Source organism: Drosophila tropicalis, unplaced genomic scaffold (assembly GCF_018151085.1).
Source record: "Drosophila tropicalis isolate 14030-0801.00 unplaced genomic scaffold, ASM1815108v1 contig_859, whole genome shotgun sequence".
Classification (NCBI taxonomy): domain Eukaryota; kingdom Metazoa; phylum Arthropoda; class Insecta; order Diptera; family Drosophilidae; genus Drosophila; species Drosophila tropicalis.
Window position 1 is genome coordinate 362,922 of NW_027173353.1, and position 21,741 is coordinate 384,662.

A 21,741-nucleotide genomic window follows, 5' to 3' on the forward strand; every position below is an offset into this window, starting at 1 on the left:
TTTGCTGCCTTTATTGGGACTCACATTTGTCATTTTTGTCAGAGAGGTTTTTACAGGGCAAAACGATTACTTTATGTGCACTCACATTTGTTACACATTTAAGTTATTGCCTTGATTTTCTTATATATATGTTTCCGGATAGAGAGAATAAGTAAAAAGGAAAAACGTGAAAGCAATAATCAAGCCAATGAACCAAATAATTTGCGCAATTGTAGTTCTACAATTCTAGCTTGGCCTTCGGGCAACGAAATAAAGCTTAATAATTTACTTTTGGCGTTAAAGTTAGAGATTGTTTGGGGCGGAAAGGGAAAATGGGATTAAATATTCAACACACAAACACTCACACACACACACACACTTACATGAGTTGAGTGAAGATGTATGTAGATGTGTCCAGGCCAAAAGGGCTTTAGCTTAGTTCAAAAGTTTAAGTCGAATGCATGGGTATGGCCCAAACAAAGGCAACAACTACAACAATGAGTTGGAAACTTGGCTCAAAATGCGTTCATGTGCAAAAATGCCATTGTTTTGGATTTGGTCGTAAACAAAGCGGGGAACCAAGCAAGCAGCATCAACAACAATAACAGAAATAACAAAGACGGAACCTACAACTTTTTGCCGTCTCTCTCTCTCTCTTCAAAAACTAGGCGAATAGGTAAGAAACACAAAACCAAGAAGCAAAGAGCAAAAAAATAAAACCAGAACCCACTCTCGACCAAAGTGAAAAGCTGAAATGGAGGAAAGAAAAACGGAAGTAATACTTACAACTCTCTAACATAAATACAAAAGTGTGAATAGATTTAACAAATTTACAGGATTCGAATGAATGAATACCCATCTTAATTAACATTGTTCTGTCTTCGACTAGAGAATAATGTTTCAGGACTTTAAACTTGAAAATAACTTAATTACCAATAAAAATTCGATATCACAAAGTTTTAGTAAATTGGAGATGAAAGATAGTTAGATTCTATTAAACGTTTTAATTTGTTTCTTAACATTTTATTTTGCTTAATTGGAAAAAAACGTGTTAATCCTTTTGTTAGACTTACTCCTTAGCCATAGACTTTGAGTAATTTGAAATATAATATTAAACTTTATGTATAGCTGTCATACTATGTATACAAAAGCTGTTATCTTAGCTGAGCATAAAGTTTATATGCTGAAACGAACAGGGAATACAGATAACTGCAAAGCAACAACAACAACAACAACATGAAAAGCAATTCAGCACTTAAGAAAAAACTCCATGTACACTTTTCTAGTGGGGATGCAGATATTGGGTTTTTAGGACTCACTTCCTTTTTCTACCTTCGGCATATGCGTTAGAAGATTGGGAAACTGCAAGACTGACACAAATGGTGTCACATGCAAAAGATGTGGGAGGGGGTTCCAGTGAAAAGGAGAACAAATTCGGTGAAAATGTTGCCAGTACAATTTCATTGCAAAAACTTTTGAAATGTTTTAGCAGAAGGCAAGACAAAAAGTGGCATAAGCAATGGCATGGGGAAGACAGATTCACTGACAGGAGCAGCAGCAGCAGCAGCAGCAGTGACAAGTCATAAAATACACAACAAGGCAAAATGGAAAGCCAAGCAGCAAAGTGGTAATAGAGGCTCCTGCCCAGTTGGTACAGTTGGTTACAGTTCTCTGTGCAAAAAATTTTATATGTCTATTTAGTTATTTTCCGTTAGCTGGCATTGTGGATAAAAGCTATTTCAAACAGGACATGGCAAAATGAACATAAGCCATATACATAAGTAAAATGTAACATGAAAAGCGTTTTAATAAAATATCAATTATCCAACACACACACACACACAAGCCAATGTGTGTATGCACAGAGTGTTGTTTCTTAACAATTGGCTGATAAATTATGTCAAAATAGTAAAGAAAAACCAATTTCCGAAAATAGTATTCAATTGGCGATTATTTGATATTTTGCGGACAAGTAACATTTGAAAATAAAATCAATAAATTTTCATAAATTTATAAGAGAATTAGTTAGAGAATCGCATCTAAGGGTCAATTGCTTGTTTTTTGGGGCAAAATGTTTCCAAAGAATATCCAAATCCGCCCCTGCGGCAGTAAATCCTTGTTTAAGAAACATTGTTGTTAAAATTTAATTTAAAATGTGGTATTTCGGTTTTGTATTTCAATTTCAGTTTCGTTTTACTTATGTGTGTATGTTTGATATCAATAAAGGTGTCGGTTTCTTATGAATTTGAGTGATTGAATGAATTTGATTTCATTTTAAAGATTGAAGGTTAATAAAAGATTATTAGCACCTTAAAAATCTTGGCCACAAATTGTTGATTAGCCTAAATAGACTAATAATACTAATAATACTAATTTGTAAATAAAAAAAAACTATTGAGTTTAATGAAATGTAGACTAACCCAAAAAAGTGTAAGGGTATAGAAAGAATGTAATTTTTTACATTTTAAACAAACTTTTCCTTTGGTTTGAATTTTTCGCTTTGAATTTTTTTTTTTTTTGCAGTTATTTAAAGTTATTTGATTTTATTCCTTTTTTATTTCACATTTCTCGTTGCTATAGTTATATTAAATTTCAGTTTCTGATAAATTGGCATTTTAATTAGACGTCTAGTAAAAATGAATGCAGAACATTCTATATTTTTTGGGTAATTGGCTAGATCAAATTGTAAGAGAAGAATAAAATTCCATTTACCATTTTTTCTCGTTTGTTATTTTTTGGGTTCTCATTTCTCTTTATTTAACATATGGCATGTGGCTAAAAGGTAGAATGGGGAAATACACATAAATATTTTCTCGAATTTTTGGTATATCGTTAGTCGCCATTTTGCCATTTCGCCATATTTTATTTCCGTTTGTCGCTGTTGCCGCATTGTTTCCGTTTTGCCTAGTTGTTGTATTTGTTGGTTTTTTTTTTTTTTTTTTAGGACGAAAACTCAATTATTTATGCATGTCACGTCATTTTCGGCAAACCATGAGATGGGTACAAAAATATTTTGGCGAAAACAATAATAAAAAAAAAATACAAAAAAATTAGGAAGACAGAGAAAAGGAAAACTCAAACGTCACAGCCACAAGCAAAAAAGCTTCTTGTCAGATTTTCTTTTTGGTAGGTTATGTAGGAGTTGAAGCAGAAGCAGGTTAGCTAGGTATCCTTCGATGATGCTGCTTCTGCTTATTAGATTATCCGGCGAGCAATTCAATTGTCATTCTCCGACATGACATTTGACTTTTCGATGAAAAATTGTTCGCATTTAATGCAAGGAAACATTCCATCAATCAATATTAAAAACGCGCATTAAGTATACGCCATGTGGCTTATTAAAATTAAATTTTCTGCGAAAAAAAGAACCAAAACACACAAAAATATTGCGAAAAAATCAAAATTCAAATTAAATTAATGAAACAAAAGCTGAATTCAATAAATAAACAAAAAAAAATCAAACCAAACCATTGAAACCAAAGCCAAGCCCTGTTGACTTCAATGAAGCGTTAAATTGAATTGTTGTCGCCGCAATTTTCTTTTTTTTTTTGTATCTCTCTCTTCTTTCTGCCTCCCCACTTCCGTTCTTTGACATTGTCCATTGTATTTGGCGTTCGCTTTTAAAATTTGTATGCCCATGCAAAATAGAACCCTAAAGAATAGGGAGACGGTAGAGAAATCCTTTTCCAAACAAGTCATAAATTGCTCAATATTGTGTGTCTGTGTGTGTGTATGTGTGTGTGGGTCGACGTCATTTGCCCCAAAATGGTTGTCAACCCAACAGACTAAATAAGATCTATATCTTTGCAGCTGCCACGTGCCCAAGATACATACACACATATACATACATACATACATAAGTAGGTTCGTTTCCTTGCCATTGCGTTTTTCAATAAGTTGGGATTAAGTTTTTAAAGGCAAACTACCAACGTGAGACTTCACAAGCCATGTATTTATGTGTGTCAAGCAAAGTAATAAAAATATATTTCCTCCTCTCTCCGATATGATGTTATTCTTAAACTGACAACTTTTATGCTCTTTGTTTGCCGACTAAAAATTACTCTGAACTTTTTCGTTTAAGTCATAGAAGTTGAGAGTTTTGCAGTTCAATCAGCATTTAAAGATTCAGAAAAGAGAACTGTTTGTCCTTTACTGAGCTATTTGTATGGTAACCAAGAATTTGTATCCTATTGCAATTGAGAGTTTAGCTTAAAACGTTTTGGTTGACATTAAAGTTACTAAGATATTCAATTTCTTAGTTTGAAGGTTTTAGTACTTTTTTGTTTTGTTTTGTTAAGTCCCTTCAAAAAACTTTCAATTTGTAGTTCTCTATTTTTAATTTGAAGTCGCCGCACACTCGCACAGGGTGGGGGCAGGTTACTTTTTTTTTGGGGCAAATTCCTTTTGGGAGTTTCAATAAAACTTTGCCTCACTTTGTCGTTTTGTTCGCGGCATCGAGCTGAGCACATCTTCCAGTTGTCAGGACCTGCCTAGTGCCTAGTTGGCTGGTGGTTGGGTGGTACAGCTTCTGCTGCCTGTCAACATTAGTTGAACACAAAATTTCAGTTTAGCATTTTACGCTTGACGCGTCGACTAATGGATAAGAGAATGGGAAGAGAAAACCATGAGGGGAAGGTGGCAGTGGTCGGGGGATTGAGAGGTGGAAATGGGAATGGAAGATGGTAGATGGGGATTGGTTGGGTAACCACATTAAGCAAATGAATAATGCATTTTTATCCGTAATTTAGTCGAGTTTTTATGCAACTTTTTACTTTTATTTTTGCTGTGCGAAAAACTTTGACACGATAACATGATAAAGTTAATTACTATAACTTCTTCTTTATATTTTTCTTTTGTTGTGTTTTCGCTTTAGGGTTTTGATATGCAAAAATTTTCCATTTCGATAAAGAAATTTTGCTAGCTTGAAATCAACTTTATTATCCTTTGCGTAATAAAACGATATGAGATATTCAATTATCATAGCTAACAGATCTTTATAGAGTTGTACAAGTTGTTAGTGTGAGTGTGTGTTGGAATGTGTGTGTGTGTTAGAGTATATTCATATTCTTATCAGTTTTTTATATGATTATTCTTGACAGAAAATTGTAGATTCAAGTTGAATAATTCAAAGAGTGCAAATATCCTTTTTAGCTTCCTTAGCAATTTCCTAGTGCAAAATTTTTTAATGTCCATGTTTAAGTTTGCTCTGGCATTTTTCTAGCTACGAACTCCAATTCCATTCTTTGCTCCTGTTCCATCTCTTTGCCAGTTCATGCATCGCTGATGCTGCTGCTTCTGCATCTGCGAGTTTTATGCAAGTTATGCGCAAATGTGTTCATTGCTTGAAAGTTTTCTCAACTGCCACCATGTGGCCCCTTCCCAAGTGGCCCTACTCCCCCCGTTCACTAATATCCTTGCCTAGCCTTGTGGCATCTTGTGTCATAATCTCTGACTGCTATCGGCATTCCATTTCCAGGCTTTCTCCCTAGTTTCACCCCTCAAAAACCTCATCTGGCACTACGTGCCATTTTGATTTGTCCTGACTTTTCTGCGGTTGCAATGCTCTCAGCTGGTCTTAGCTTCCATTTACGATTTGCCATCCCGTTTTGGCCAACTAAAGACGTCAACATCTTTATTGTTTGCTTGCCAGTGACCAGCAGCAAGCATCAACTATACTTTTTTATGATTTCTTTTTTGCGGTTATTTCCCTTTCTATTTCTCTCTCTCTCTCTCTCTCTCTCTCTCTCTCTCTCTCTCTCTCTCTCTCTCTCTCTCTCTCTCTCTCTCGGTATCTGCCTCTGTCTCTGCTTCTTTGAGCCACTATCTATCTGCTGCTTGGAGATGGATATCTTTTTGAGACTTTAAATGAAATTGAATTTTGTTCTCGACTTTTGTCTTGTCTCAATTTTGTTGGTATGTGCATTATTTGATAGCCTCAAGTCAAAATGTTGGCATCCTGTTAGCTACGACTCGTCTTGTCGTCCTGTCCTGTCCTATTCTGGCTTGCGTCCGTCTTATCTTTATTGTCCTGCGGTTTTTGGTTTTAGTTATTGATCGCTTTGTTCGTTTGTTGTGGTTTTTGTTTTACGCTTTGCCATCACTCTGAAGAGTGGAACCACGCCCAGTTTAACAATTTTTGGAATTGTTTTTGTGCGGTAAAACTGATAATTTATGCAGAAATACAAAATCAATTAAAAGTCCTTTTGAATTATAAGTGGTGTACACATATATTGCTTGTTCTGGCCACTTTTTATCTTCGATTCTTTCTCATTTGCCTGTTTGTTGTTTGAGAGTTTTTTGACCCATTTAAAGACAACTGACTGATGGGTTAAATAACTGGCCAACAGGCCAGTGGTTTTTCAATTACGAAAGCCAGTAAGCACAGGGAATGCATATAGAAGGGGTTGTGATGGAGGTGGTGAAGCAATGTTTGCTTTCTTTCATCGTACACACATATTTCCACATCGTGTTTTTCTGGTTTTACTCCTCCAATGGTTTTTTTCCAACAACCAACTAGCTGACTATGCTATTTGATTTGGTCATTCACAATGAAATCAATGTGGCAGATGGAAAAGAGTTCTATATACATGCATACATAAAAAAAAAATGGAATCCTTTTGGAATGTTGCCTTATTGTTGTTGAGCTTTAACAATTGTTTGTGTTTCTCTTTGTTTGGTTTAATTAAAAGCACAATTTCAGTTGCAACTAAAATTCTCTATAAGCAGGGGAGAGGAGGATCAGGTAAACTGACAGGCAAACCTATTAACCAAGTGCCCTTTTTTATTTATGTTGACATCGAGGAATGAGTGATGAATCCAATAGATTTAATTAGGCGATCGAACAGAGGACAGAGGTTAAAAGGTCAGTCATACAATAACTAGAAGCTAATGATTCTATTTTAATAAACCTAATAATAAACCTTTGTGTAACTGTTTTTTTATTCACTGCTTTTTGCTAAAAGAAATCCTATTAATTAATATTACTTTCACACTTGACCTGAAATATTTAAATGAAATATTTCTTTTAACTTTGCTGCCTTTTGCTAATGCCTCTTTAATGGATTGTCAACTAATCCATGTAGCCATCTGACTTAGTTTATTTTAAGACTCAGAAATAATATCCTTCTATTAGAGCAATTCATAGAAGTCCATCATGTTGTGATTTAGTATTCTCATGATAGTCCCAAACAACAAGGTTTTGCTACATATCTCTATAGAATTTCATTCGTTATATTATCGACATGAAATTATTAGCCGCCTATGAGTTGAAGTATGAATCAAAATTGATGGAAAAACAGTCATAAGAAAGCGGGGTATTAAGTCAAAATGGCAACTAACGTGCAGTGGTTGATGTCTTAAAACGCTTTGCTTGAAAGCGTTTGCCATTTGTCAAACTTTTTTTGTTGTCCTTTATTCTTTTTTTGGTTTTTTCATTCTTCTTTAACCTTTTTTTCGTATAACTGTATGTGTGTGTATGTTTTTTTTTTGTTATTTTTTTGCTGCCAACAAAAATGTCAAAACAAAATGCCGCTTAATGCGGCATGTCCTGAGCCAAATATACAATATATGTACCATATACTAGATGAAAAGCACCTGTGCGTGGAGCAAGAAGATGGCGGAAAGTGAAGTGAAGTTGGTGAAATTGTTGGCCAAGAGGTCGGGGTGTTAAGGGTGACTGCTTCTATCGATTTTCTTCATAGACGTTGGGTAAAATGTTTTGCTTTTTGAAGCTCATGGACGACAATTGCACAACAAGCAGGCAACTAAACAACCCCCCAAAAAATAAACTGCTCCCCTTCTGACAAATCCATTCGAAAGCGATAAATAAATGGGAATTTTTATGACCAGAAACTCAAGCAAATGCAGGCGGATTGCCTGCCTGGCAGTAGGCGACAAAAACAACTCGAGGAGCAACAACACGAAAATGCCGTAACTTTGGCATATACACAAACATACATACGCAAAAGGGGGATGTTTGTTGTATTTAATACCCTTGCTGAGGGCACATTTCACATCATCACAGAAATTGATTGGCCTGAAGTCGTCATGAAGTGGCTGAGAAGTATGCTATACATATTTTACAGGATGCTAAAGAAAGAGTATTTCATGCACGACCACGAGGAGTTTGTTTAGCTTGGCTTCCCTCTTCCTAAGCTCTCTAAAGCAATTTAAACGCATTCGGAAAATTGTGCGGCATTTCAACGCATTTCAAGTGGTGGCATGTGGAGAATTGGGTGGTTTTAGCAACCAGTGTTGGTAAGCGATAATTTATTTTCGTTTCCCATAATGTTCTTAATGCAATTTTCATTCAAATTTATATACTAGCAACTAGCTGATGTTATTCCATATTATTATTATTTTTCACGACATTTTAATTACAGTTATTTATGTATTTATGTAGTTTGCTTTCAAAACTACCACTAAATCATAGTCGGTTTATTGGCTTTATAACCCAATATTTTGTATTTTAGATTCCAATTCTTGTTTGCTCTCACGTCTTTTGTAAAGTTCAAAATTGATAAAATGGAAAAAATAATACGATGTCGAAGAAGTGAACATGGCTCACACGTATTAACTTGGCACATGTGTGAATACAACACACAACACATGTATAACTGGGCACGTGTCACATAGGGGGACACCCTACACCCAAAACTTTTCATCATTTCAACCACTCCTACCTACTGCGCCCCACTCACTCGCAGTTCGCAGTCGTTTGCGAAAACTTTTGTCAATGCTTAAACAAGTCTTCGTTTAACAAAAGTTTTTTTTCATTTATCATGCTCTTTTCTTAAGCATAAATATATTTTTCCTAGGCAACTGAATTTATTTTTGTCCTTCTTTTGTGTAAATTTATATTGCATAAGTCACTCAACTCAACTGAAATCATGGAAATTAAAAATAAAAGTTTATGTCATGTAACCGACTATTTTGAGTGCTTCAATTGTTTATCACAAATTGCAATTGAAATCAAGTAAAGGGTTTTTGGTTACTTCTTGAACGTCCTTTGTTTTTCCACACAGTTCTTTAATTGGCTTCATATTTTGCACTTTAACCAAAATTAGCTTTCATTTGTTTTTATTTTGTGAAAACTCATAAGATGACATTCCTAAAGATGTTAAAAAGTCGCAGGAATTTTTTGTGGCAGGACACCTTTTACTTCATTTTAAATTCGTTAAGCGGAATTCTTGTACCACATGGGTTGAATAAATTTTCAATGTTCTCTTCCTTAACAGTTAGAAGGTAAGGAAAGTATCACGTTTAAGCCAAACAGTGCTAGCTTTCGACCAAAAGACTCTGTTAGACTTGTTTAAAACAAATTTTAATTGCCTCCACTTCCCTTTAGAATGATCAAACAGAATGAGCCATAAAAAAAACGAGAGAAGTATGTAAGGAAATTGCGAAAGGACAAAGTGAATGTGAAGCCTGTTGAATATTTAAAATTCTATGTAAAAAATGCAAATGATGAATGTTTGAGGTCTTTTCACTTATTTTACTTGTTTTTTCACATGGTTCATTTAACGTAACAAAAAGAGCTAAGGGCAATGATGATATTGCTTCAGACTTCTTTTCGGAGAAAAAATGAGAGTGAAAGAAAAACTCAAAGTCATTTGAACTATGCAGAGTTTTTAATTTACAAGAAAAGGAAAGCATTTGAATATTTCTTTTATTTTTTTTTCTTGGTTTGTTTGTCTTGATATGATCTGACAAAGTGTGTATGGAAAATAGGGACTAGCACCTAATGTACCTTGAAGCAGGCATAAAGTGGCTATTTCATTTGCGTAAAAGTTGTGCAAACGCGACAAATTGCCCACGGGTGGGAAGAAGATGGGGCAAGGACTTGTCTCATTTGCTCACTCTCTTGTTATCTTTCTGTTTGTACGTTCTTACATTGTCGTCTGCTGACAAAAAAGAAGGAGACAAAGCAAATGCCCTTAAGCAACAACAGACAACAGCAACACCAACAGCGGCAGCAGGAAAAAGAAATGTCAACATCTGCATTTATGACTTTTGTGGCTGGCTAATCTGATGTTGAGTATGTCAAAGTACAACAGGAAGGAGGAATAAGCCATGGAAAGAAACGAAGCGAACCTTACCAAAACCCCCATCATATCCCGTCTCTGTACCCAACCCTTAACTTTCTTGGCTCGTCCGACTCTCACCAACATCTTGACTAACTCATAGAAAACGTTGAACATATTAAGGGAATGAACACACTCACACACACACACACTGGATACAGGCGAAGGCAAACAAACATGCAAAGATTGTAATTAACATAAATTGTGAGGGAGAGACCCCAAAAAGTTACCCCAAAAATGAAGACAACCAGTAGAAGAACTAAACTAACTGAAACCATTTAGATTCCAAACAAAACTAAAGCCAGAGGCATAAGTCTTGTATGCCAGATAGGATTATATTCAATTTACTCAAGAATCTACATAAGTATATATTTCAGTTTATACACTATTAATTAATGTATCTATATCTTGACTTCTCACTGTGGGACAAAGTTGGAGAATTTGATGAGAAATTTTCGTTGTTTTTAGTCTTAACTGACAAAAATCTAAAACTAATAGAAATTTCTGACCATAAAAACTTATTAAATAATAGATTTTTAGATCCTCAGCAACTTTCAAAATATCTTTAACTGAACACTAAAAATAAGAAGTGTAAAGAGCTTATTAATTTATTCCATGTTTGGCAAAGTCTTTATTAAATTTAATTGAATTTACTGCATTTGGTTAAAGATTTCAAAATAGAGTTTAAAATTATAATGTTTTATTGTGCCTTAAAGTGAAATGTGCAATGTATACACATCGGTGAGCATGGGTTTCAAATGGAACAACGACATAAAATATAGTTTTGTTCATGCTTTGCAAATCAAGTTGGCATGTGGCAAGTTGATGGCTGTCGCATAAGGCGGCGGCAAGTAAAGCAAAGAAAAGGCACTACATGTCTCACAGCGAGAATATTCATGAATATATACATATGTACATATATGAAAGGGTGGTGAGAAAAAGGAAACGAACTAACTGCAGCCTAGACCTCAAACCCAGACCCAGACATACCGACACATACATACTTATATGCAGACGATGCCGAGTTGTGCATCACCTGAAGCTCCGCCTTAACACAGTCTACAAGCATAATTACAGAGCGTGGCAATATTCAGGTGGCAGGCAACATGATGCATTGCATGTACCGGACATGCAGCCAGGATGAGAAGGACTTCTCTACACGCTTGCGTTTTGGGAAATTGCTAAGGGAAATGCCGCTTTGTTAATCATTTAAAAGCGTGAAAAAATGGGAAAATATTTTAATATAAAATAAACTTTCTATCGCATATGTATTTATTTGTTTTTAAATGTTCTCTTTTTCCAGCACGAATCAGCACCATCAAGAAAGAATTCACATAGAGATATTCTCTTTTGCTGAACATTATAATGAGGCATATCAATGAACAAACAATATCATCATTATTAGTAACAAAAACAACAATGGGCATAGCCCAAAACAATGAAAGGCCTCATCAGTTAAGTAAATAGAAAATCAACGGGCAAAATCAATACACAATCAATACAAATATATGTATTGAGTGGCAAAGAGACTGAGAGACAAGATAGATAGAGAGAAGGAACAGATAGTCCCTTGAAAAATACGAAACAAAAGCGCAAAAGCGTCAACAAAATAAAAAAAAAGAAATAAAAACCAAGTTAAAAAGTTTTCCCCAGAACCTAGTCAAAATGGGTGGGAAGAATAGTGGCAGTGCTCTAAACTCTAGCATGTGCAGCAACTCGATGCTGACAAATGCAACCGGCAATACCACAACAATTGGCATCAACAGCAGCAGCAGCCTCACTCAGCAACAGCAACAACTTCAGGCCAAATACATTAAGTCAAAGCGCCATCAAAGTCGGTATACAAATCTTCAGCATTCTGGTCACGATTCGAGCAGCTATCTGCATTTGAATTCACTTTGGTCGATCTGGTATGGTGTGCTTCTTACACTATTTCAAGGATATTTGGCTATGCATGGAGCCTATAGGTTCCTTGGTAAGTATTTCTCATTCTATTTAAATTAATTACAAATAATTGAATATTTTTTAACGCCCCCCCACATCATTGTTTAAGAAATTTACAGTAAATTTCGATTTATTACTAGTAGAAACTGATGATTCAAAATTCATTTAATATTTTCTTTAATGTTATTGTAAGATTCAATTGTCCATGACTGATTGCACGGCTATATAAATTTCCGTATATCCAGGGCTTTAACTCATATAAAATTATTCTTGCTAATAGTAATTATTCCCATCTCTCCTGATGTTCCTCTAATCTAAAAGAGTTTTTCTCTACTTTTTGAATGGCTTGTGAATTAGCAGACGTGACAAATTAACTGTGAACAATCAACTTGTAATTGTATTTTATTCATTAAATTTTTTATGTATTTATAGGTTACTAATTTAGTTATAAATTAAAGTTTAATAGTTTGGAAACGAAATGTGTATTTAATAAATTTATGTAAAATTATCACATATTTTAGTTGCACCCTTTATGCCTTTAAATTTTGCATTTATAATTCTCTTTCATTTGCATTTTAATTTTTGTTTTTATTGCAGGATGTTCGCTGATACCCTGGAAAATTGAACCCGTGGCTGAATTGAATCTGCAAATTGTATTATCCGGTGTGGTTTTCATTCTCTTGCCAGTCTTTTTCACTTCCGCCGTATTTAAGGTAAGCTATTGAATTGTTTTTGCCATTAACTTCATTTTCGATTAATAAAAAAAGAACTGAAAGCGGAAGATGAGGTAGACATCAACCACTCAATAATTGAATTTCCCATCGTCGTCGGGTGTCTCTTTGTGAGCGCGTTTGTGTTTGTGTGTGTGTGGCTGACTGTGTCTGTGTGTGGCAACTATTTTTAGTGGCATTATTCTCGTTATTAAATTTATTTGCAAACAAAAACAGAAGCAGCAGCAGTCCACAAAATTGCTGGCAATGTTGATAGAAGAGTTTATATAGACACACACACACACGCATGCAGACGCCATTGCGTTGGTTATCCTTTGCCCCACACACAGAAAAACACATGGCACACACACACATACGACTGCAGTCCTGTCCTTTTTGCTGGCATTCGGTTCGTGTCTCTGCTTTTATCAGCATAATAAATGCAATTATGGTTTTTCCACATATTTTTCTCTCTTCCCGAGTAACTCTTCCACTGGCTCTCTGACCATGTCGTGTTCTGGTCCTGAATGTAGTCCTGTCTCTCTTATTTTCTCTTTTTTTTAGTGTCTTATTTATTGTCTATTTGAGATGTGGCAGACGATGATGGCAATGTTTGAAGAGGAGGTGCTGGTGGCTATGAGGGAAGAGAAACACATCATAGAAAGATATACAATAACAGAGAAATGGCATTTTCTCCCCCTGTCCCTCTGTATCTCTTCCTCTTTTACACATTCTCTGCAACAATTCCCACTAAAAGCCACTTAAAGTGAGATGCAGGGTGCAGGGGAGGGTGTCTGTGTCTGTGCTTGTTGTGTTGCTTCTCACTTTTGGAAAAGGACAATGCTGTAGGTGCATTTGTTTGTCTTTGTCTGTCAGCAACCAGCATCGGCATCCTTTTTGCCTCTGAAAACAGTTTACAGATAATTGACTGGAGGTTTTTGCTTTTTTTTTTTTTTTTTATTAAGAAAACAACAGCCACTGGGCATAACGGGAGAGACAGTAGCATGATTGGATGGAGCAGGAAAAGCTGCTGCCTATCAGTCAGTCCCAGACACGGGATACAAACACGCGTAGAGAGAGAAACAACACGGGAGGACCAAACAGGGCAGGGCAGGGGAAAGAAAACTATTGCAAACTAACAAGCTATAGAAAGCAAGTGAAAACCCGCTCTTCATCATCATACGCATGAACCTGAATGAACTTTTAATAAAAACCAAAACTGAAATTCCATTATTAGCTATTGAGGCATGACTATCAGTGACTTCCAGCCTAGAGCTCGCCACGGCCGATTGAGTTTGGTCCAGTCAGTGCTTTTTAGATACAAATTTGATGGAATGGCAATTAGTAGAACAAAAAAGAAAGGGGTCTAGGTAAATAAATAAAAAAAAATTTAATCAAATACACAGAAAATCGAAAATAAAGAAAGAATACGTTAAAAGAGATATTTCATTGGCATTATGAATTCGATAGCCTACGATTGCTTTAATTTAAGTAAACCAAAACTCGTCAGATTCTCCTTTTAGAGCAACATTGTAAATACACATTTCTTAAATACCATAATAAACGTCAGGTTTATATAACATTTTAACACAGACACAATAGCTTCATTTAGCCAACTGAATTAACGTTTCGCTTTCAATTCTGTTTATGTCTTTGTGGCTCAGTTCACTCGTCAGGGAATAGACAGGAGCTTGGAGTTATCAAAATCATTCACAAAATGTCGGTTAGCTTAAATGTATTATCTGGCTGTTGCGATACCTCCAGCTGCCAAAGCATTTCCCTCATACAACCCTTCCACCAACCGTCTACCGACCACCAGCATCATCATCAGCATCAGTACCACCTATTGCCTACCCTGGGGATGTATGCACTTCAAATGCGCGTTTCGCTTTTTGCAAATTGCAATCATTGTTGCACGAAAACCAAACCAAAACCAGACCAAAACGAAACGAAACCAAACCAAAGCAAATTTGAAGAGGAGTTTCCACATATTCTTCTCCTGCTGCTCTACTCTGCTGCTTGTGCTACTGCTACTGATTTTTCTCCTCCAATTTTTTTTCGTTTCGCCATCGTGTTGTTCTCTGTACATTGTTTTTAATTTAAAAGCCCGACAGCTCGCATTTATTTATATGGTGCACGTGATATTTATTTTCCTCTTCTCTCCAATAAATATATGTACATACATACGCACACATGTATATATATTAGGTTTGTATATTCACACAGGTTATACAAGTATGTATGTATATGGTAAGAATGTATATAAATATTTCATTTCACCATTTGTCACGTGCATTTTTATGCGGCAGCGCGTCGTATGCGCAACGCCGTTTTTGTTCTCTTAAAAACAATATGAAAAATTCATATAAAACCTTGCCACAAAAAAGCTCAACGTTCGCTTTAGTTTTAGTCCGACACATTTCATTTATTTCTTATTCTATTAATTGCACTTTACTTGTTTGTGGCTGTTTCAGTTTTGTGTGTGTGTGTGTGAGTGTTTCTGGTGTCAGTGTGTTGAAATTAAATCGTACAAAAGCCCATGATAAATTTGATTTATAAACTTTTGTTTAATGTATGTATAGAAATGAACTCAAACGATTTGAAAAACAAACAAAAGTTAGAAAGCGAAAAAGCCATTTAAATAATTCAAAATAATGGAATGGAATTTTTCTGTACCATGGCTTTTAATTCACAAACTCAATCAAATTGGTTTATTCTCCATATTGGAGAATAATGTTAACAATTTTCGTTGTTATTTAATGAATATGCATAATAATGTTAGTTAAGATTCGATTTTGGAATACACTCATTTCGATATAAATTAAAACATAGATAAGGACAATGCGAAGACAATTTAATTATTTTTTTAATAACTTAAAACTTTAAATTAAACCTTTTAGTTTAATGACCTTAAAGTCATGCATTAAGGGTTATTTGGGATTAAAAAGAGTTCCTGGCCTGTCAAAAGACTTAAGAACTCTGCCTTTTGGTAACTTTCATCATAAGTTTAAAATGACTCTGGTTGAAAAGTTGGCCTAAAACTACATTCAAACATTAGGTTCCTTTTGGGCCTAGATCATTACAGTAAAACTGAATAATTTCTGTAAATACGAGACTTTTTTATTGCAATGGTTAATTTAAATTTAGAATTTTTATTGTTCTTTGTTCATTTTAAATTTAAGATAGCCTGTTAGCCTTTGAAGAGATAAGCGCTCTTGCTTTGTTAAGGGCCAGCTAAATAATGAGGGTAGTTGCTGTATTTACCGATCTAATATTTTCACCTGTAATTTTACACTTAATAATCATCACCTTTTCTTTACCTTTTGTTTGTTTGTTATGCTTGACAGGTTGGCAATTTGGCAAACGATGGCATTAAATTGGCCACAGGAGCTAAAGAACGACGCTGCACTCTGGCACCACACGATGGCCTCGAGGAGGAGTCGCACGGCGGGACGTTGCGTGCCCTGTGGACTCATGGTGGACCAACAGCGGCTTTTGTACACATTCTCATTGCGTTGTGTTTGCTGTTGCCGCGACTTTTGCTTGAAGCTCGAATTATTGAGAATGGATTGTTGCCAAAAGGTAAGTTCAATCCCCAAACCCCTCTGCCCGATCCAAATGCCCTATCAACGCATTGAAACGAAGTGAGTCAGATGTGAGAGAGAGAGACGCTGAAAAGTATGCTATAGTATATAATGAAATATGCAATGACAGGATGTCCTCTCAGAATACATGCTATTTTCGTGTTGATGTCTTTCTCAGCAGAAGGGTACCTACCTCTCCCTCTCTCTCCCTGTTCTCTGTCTGTCTGGTAGTCTTTATTTTTACGGGGATACAATTGCATTCCAATTTTGCATTTCCCGCACGAACATTTCCCCACGCATACACACACGCACGCTCACCAAGTCACCCATTGTCATCCCATGTATGTGTGTTTATATAAATGGGACGAATGAAGCGAAATCAATGATAATTGCCATTGTTTGTTTGCCATTCTGCATTTTAATTAAATCATTTTTGTGTTAAATTAAACGAAAATTGGCTAGCATTGAATTGTCACAAAGGGACCTATTTAGTTGCTTGGTAATATTCTCTCATCTTGTCTGTCATTTTACGAGTATTGCAGGCCAAAAAAGTAATTTCGACATTTTGGTTTTCTCTTTTTTGTTGTCTTTGTTGTTTTTTGCTTTTGCTTCTTTGGTTTGATGTCGTAAAACTGTTTGGCCAAGAGGTTTTAAGACGCTTTAAGCACGCTTAACAAAGTAAGCCTAAGGGAATTTTTAGAGCAAGAGACTGACTGACTGAAAGAAGATGGCAGAGATGTAGGAGGGGTAAAAAGGAGTAAAGCTTCCTTCAAAGGTAATCGCTGGGGAAATCTGCAAGCCAAACATATGCATGAGTGCAAACAAAAACAAACTCGTACGAGTGGGCTAACAACCACAGGAGTAAACACATATGCATGAACACACACACACATATACTGGTATGTAAACTCTCTGGTCTGGTTGACAGCAGGACGACGAGAACGCCGGCGACGACAAGGTGCGCCCATTATGGCCAGCAATAAGCCATGTTATTAACAGTGAAGCAGAGTCAAGCAAAAACTACGCCAAAAACAAGCCAAAGCTAAGCAAATGTTTGACTGACTCCCTTATCCCTCTCATTCCGCCTCCGTATCCCTCTATTCCATTGGTCTCTATCTCACTCATGTAGTGAGCGAAATTAGGAACAGGCAACTGTTTGTCTATTTGGATGTGTATGAGTGTGTATTTGGGTGTAATTGTACTGGCAGTAGTAGTCAGTGACACACAGTCACAGTCACACAGTCCTTACCTGTGGCACAGTTAACTAATGCCACAGTCAATTATTCAAGTTAAGGGAAAACGAATTTTTGATACTCTTCTACGCAAATATGATGATAAATCATTTAACTAGCAAAACTCTCGATTCTAATATGCAATTCCTACAAAAAATTAAAGTTAAATCGTATCGTGTTAAAACGAAATTTAATAGAGGATTGCTAATAAAGGACATGTTGTATTATTAAAGATTATTTCTTGACAGACTCTTTACTCTAGAAGCGTATGAAAATGGATAAGAACTAAAGGGGTCGAAAGATGTAATGTAATTACTTAATTTCTATTTCGTATGCTAGAACTAGAAAATTTCTGTAGAAAGTTGTTTTTGTTTTTCGTTACATATTTAAATCTTTATTTTTTTAAAAAACTTGTTGTCTTTTTGTAGTTGTGGTTGGATGTAGCAAAATTTAAATTTAAATTGTATATACGTTAGGAAAAACCAAATGCAATTTGGTGAAATACCGATTCCGACGGACCACCATCCAATTGTCGAACAGGGAATTGAGAGGAGGATTCGCAATGATGAGCAGCGATGGGTAAATCAAAATTAACTACATTTAAAGTGAGTCCCTTGAGTGACCAGCTGGTTTGGTTGGCCTGACCGTATGGTGGGTTTATTGAACTAACAAAGAGAAAGCCAAGAAGCGAAAAACGAAAGAGAGATGAAACGAGAAAGAGAGAGAGAGAACAAGAGGCGGAGGAGGAGGAGGAGGAGGAGGAAAGTCCTGCCGCAGAGTAAATTAAAAATGTGGCGTTCATTTCATCGACGGCTGCCCGTCATTTGTTCATTGGTTGGTTCGTACAATTTTCATTGGCATCATAAAACCAGGCACAAGCCATGACCGACCGCCAGAAGAATTTAAATCCTGTTCGTCCTGTTCTCACGCGCAGGCATCATGTGATTTTTCAATTAATTTGGAATTTCTCATTTTTTCTCCGTCTTTTATTTCTCTCTCTCTCTCGTTCTCTTTGTTGTTGTTTCTCAATTGGCAGCCACAAAGTAAAGCGAACGACGTACACACATACAATCCGTCCGTACGTCTATCCGCCCGTCTCTGTATGTTTTCTCGTTGCTGTCATTGCCAGACATTGCTGGAAAATTGTTTTCGCGCAATTCTCTAACCGCTTCGCTCCGCTCCGTTTTGCACTGCACACTCCTCAATCCCTTCTTAAATTAGAAAAAATCATTGACACAAATACAAAGAGAAAACAAAAACACAGGAAAAACTTAATGCGACTGTTGTGCATTGGGCAAATGCATTTGGTTTGCCACTTGGTCAAGCTAAACTAAGTGCAATGACTTGTCCTTGTCGCGATTTCTATGACCATTTTTACGCTTGCTTTGGCTCAGGCTCCGTTTTTCTCCATCGTTTCTCTGGTTTTTTTCTCTACCATAAACTCTGTTGGCGTCTGTTGCCACTTTTCAGCCATTTGCCATCGCGAACTCACATTCTTTAAGACCTTATGGCAAATGGACTTGATCCTTTTGCTTTTTCCTTCACTCTTCCTTTTTTGTTGCCATTTCTCAACTTTCGCATTACCATAAAATTTGCATAAGATGTATATATGTATGTATGTATATGTATGTATATGGCAATTAAGCAAAAATATCATAAAAAGAAATATATTTTTTAAACTTTTCTCAAGTCGCATAAAAAAATTTCTCGTAGAAAACAGACATTAACTGAGTAACGAGCTGAAGTGGGCGATGGTGAAATCCTGTACCATGACTGAAGGTTATAAAATAAGATTGATTTCACGTCGACTAATGAGTTCAAGGTAAAAGGAAATGCTTTTAACTCCATAAATTTTGCTTATAGATAGTTTTTGAATTAAGAATTGGCATACCTTTAAGACTTGGCGACAAATGCGAAATAATGAGTTGGGTTACCACAAAATCACAATTAATTTAATTAAACAAAAGAAGAGAAATAAAAAAAATGACAAGAATGATTTGATGGCCACAAGGTACTCGGATCTCATTTAGGTACGCCATGTTTGCCACTCATAAATAATTAATGCAGACATAACAGAAAACAAATGAAAAATCAGATAGGACGAGCCATACTTATGTAGATACATACAAATAAACGCTACTAAACAGGCTGCTAAACTCAAATTACAATAAGAGAAGAGGTCGAGGACGAAAATGAGAATGCGGGGGCCAATGTAGTGGCCAGGACCATGGCCTGCCTCCTGCTGTTCCTTGCTTTCCACGATGGTTCGAGGTCCGGGGTCGGCTCAAAGCTCGAGCTCGAGCATGAAACTTATCATTATTCATGCTAAAGACTTAACGAGCGCGCGAATAAATGGTAAGAAGAGAAAGCAGGATGGATAGACAGCCGAAAGAGAGTGGGAGTAAGTCAGAGCTGGCGAAATGAGAGGAAAGCATGCTTATCCTTCGAGCCTTATCGCAACTATTACCACAGCAGGAAGTCCCTTCGGGTGGGCGTTAGCTGCTTTCTGGTGCATTGGACTTTGTCAGTCCTGCCATTTGCCGCACAGCGTTACACCCTAAGTAAAAGTGTTGAAAAAGAAGGAAAATGAAAAATGTGGTCGAAAGTCAATTTTAGTTTTCTTGTAGAACAGCTAAAAGACAAATATAAGTTGTACAATTGTTTATACACTGCTTATCGCATTACCATTTTAAGAGTATAGAAAGTTCGGTTTATCTTAGCTTGTTAGCCTGTATGTGATTGTCATTGCCATAATCATTGAGATGATGGTGGCGGCGTAGTTAAGAGGGAGGGAGAACCAGGAGAGGGGAGATACTACAACGTAGCAAAAGTTGGGTTTGGGTTAATCTGCAGATTTTTTGGTATTGTCGGTTTTACGACCAACTTGCCGACGACAACAGCAGCGGCAATGACAGCGGCAAAGGCACAACATCATCTTAAACGACGACATATTATTATGGGCGAACCATTTTTGTAATCCTCGAGCCTGCAGCAAACTCTCTCTGGACCCATGTCATTCCTTGCTCTCCTTTGTCTTTAATATTTGTTCGGCAATTCTCATTTCTTTTATTTCCATCAGCAGCTTTACTCCTTGCTTTCGCACTGCCCCCGTCCTTCTCTCCTTCTCCAATGGTCTCCCAGTTTCCCGCTGTTAAATGAAGGCACTGACATTCTTTACTTTGCTTTCGCTTTAAGCAACTCGCCTAATAAATTTGGTTTTATGAAAGTGTTAACTTGGCAAATTTTCGTTGTTTCTTTGCCTGTATTAAATTATTAACTGAGGCATTTTGTGGTCTTAGCATAATTCTAGGCAAAGACCAAACAAAGACAAACTAATTAGCAAGTATGCATAAGAATTTAATCAAGGCATATTGCTTAGCCTAGCAAGTAACTTGTTATTCCCTTGGATCGATCGATAAATAAATTGGAAAACGGAAGAAAATGGCCATAAAGTTGGCATTTCTGATATATTTACAAAAGACCGCAAAAGTCAATCTACTTTCAATTATTTGTGCTTTCTCATGGAAAATACATTGGTTATTCATTTTGGTTATCGTTTACTCGCTGCGCATTTGACTTGCTGATGATTGCCTCGTACCCGGATGTCCTGTGTAAAGCCATTAATATTCATTACACAAAAATTGAGTACTTGACCGTGAAAAATATAAATATTAGATAACAACCATCAAGAAGAGAGACAAACATCTTGGCTGTGTTGAATATTTTATATGTAGCTATAGTAGACTTTAAAAATCAATCAATCAGGATAATTTGAAGCCGCAGCTCTTCTAAGGCTTAAAGTGAACCTTGTAGTCGAATCTTGTCGGATTAAAAATTAAGATTAATGCAAACAGAAGAAAACTAAATTGAAGCATTAGCACACTTATTTAACGAAGTTAGATAAAATAAATTAATGCACCTTTTTACCTCTCCTAATGATACTTATATGTATATTCAACCAAACTGAGACTCTAATAAATATTTATGTTTGTCTGTTAGAGTAGAAGAGGGAGTAAGTCTATCAAAGTCAACAGGAAGCAGTGTAAAAATTCTTAGAAGATATTATAAAAGCTAAAGCAAATCTTTATCCTTTTGGGCATTTACTTGTGCCAAAAAGTATGCAATGAATATTTTATTTGTCTTGCTCGTAGATGACTTTAGAGTACTTATATTATAAAATTCAAACATTGAATTAAGACATTCCCAGATG

At 36.1% G+C, this 21,741-nt stretch overlaps 1 protein-coding gene across 3 annotated transcripts in view; it reads left to right on the plus strand.

The window, feature by feature from the left end:
* Positions 1 to 21,741, plus strand: part of tinc (tincar) — a 45,113-nt gene that overhangs the window by 15,728 nt on the left and 7,644 nt on the right. For all 3 annotated transcript variants that reach the window (XM_068296396.1, XM_068296397.1, XM_068296398.1), the window contains 3 exons: positions 11,365 to 12,036; positions 12,603 to 12,718; positions 16,063 to 16,297. In XM_068296396.1, coding sequence (XP_068152497.1) covers positions 11,727 to 12,036; positions 12,603 to 12,718; positions 16,063 to 16,297 — 661 coding nt within the window. In that variant the 5' untranslated portion in view covers positions 11,365 to 11,726. The remainder of the gene's footprint in view (positions 1 to 11,364; positions 12,037 to 12,602; positions 12,719 to 16,062; positions 16,298 to 21,741) is intronic.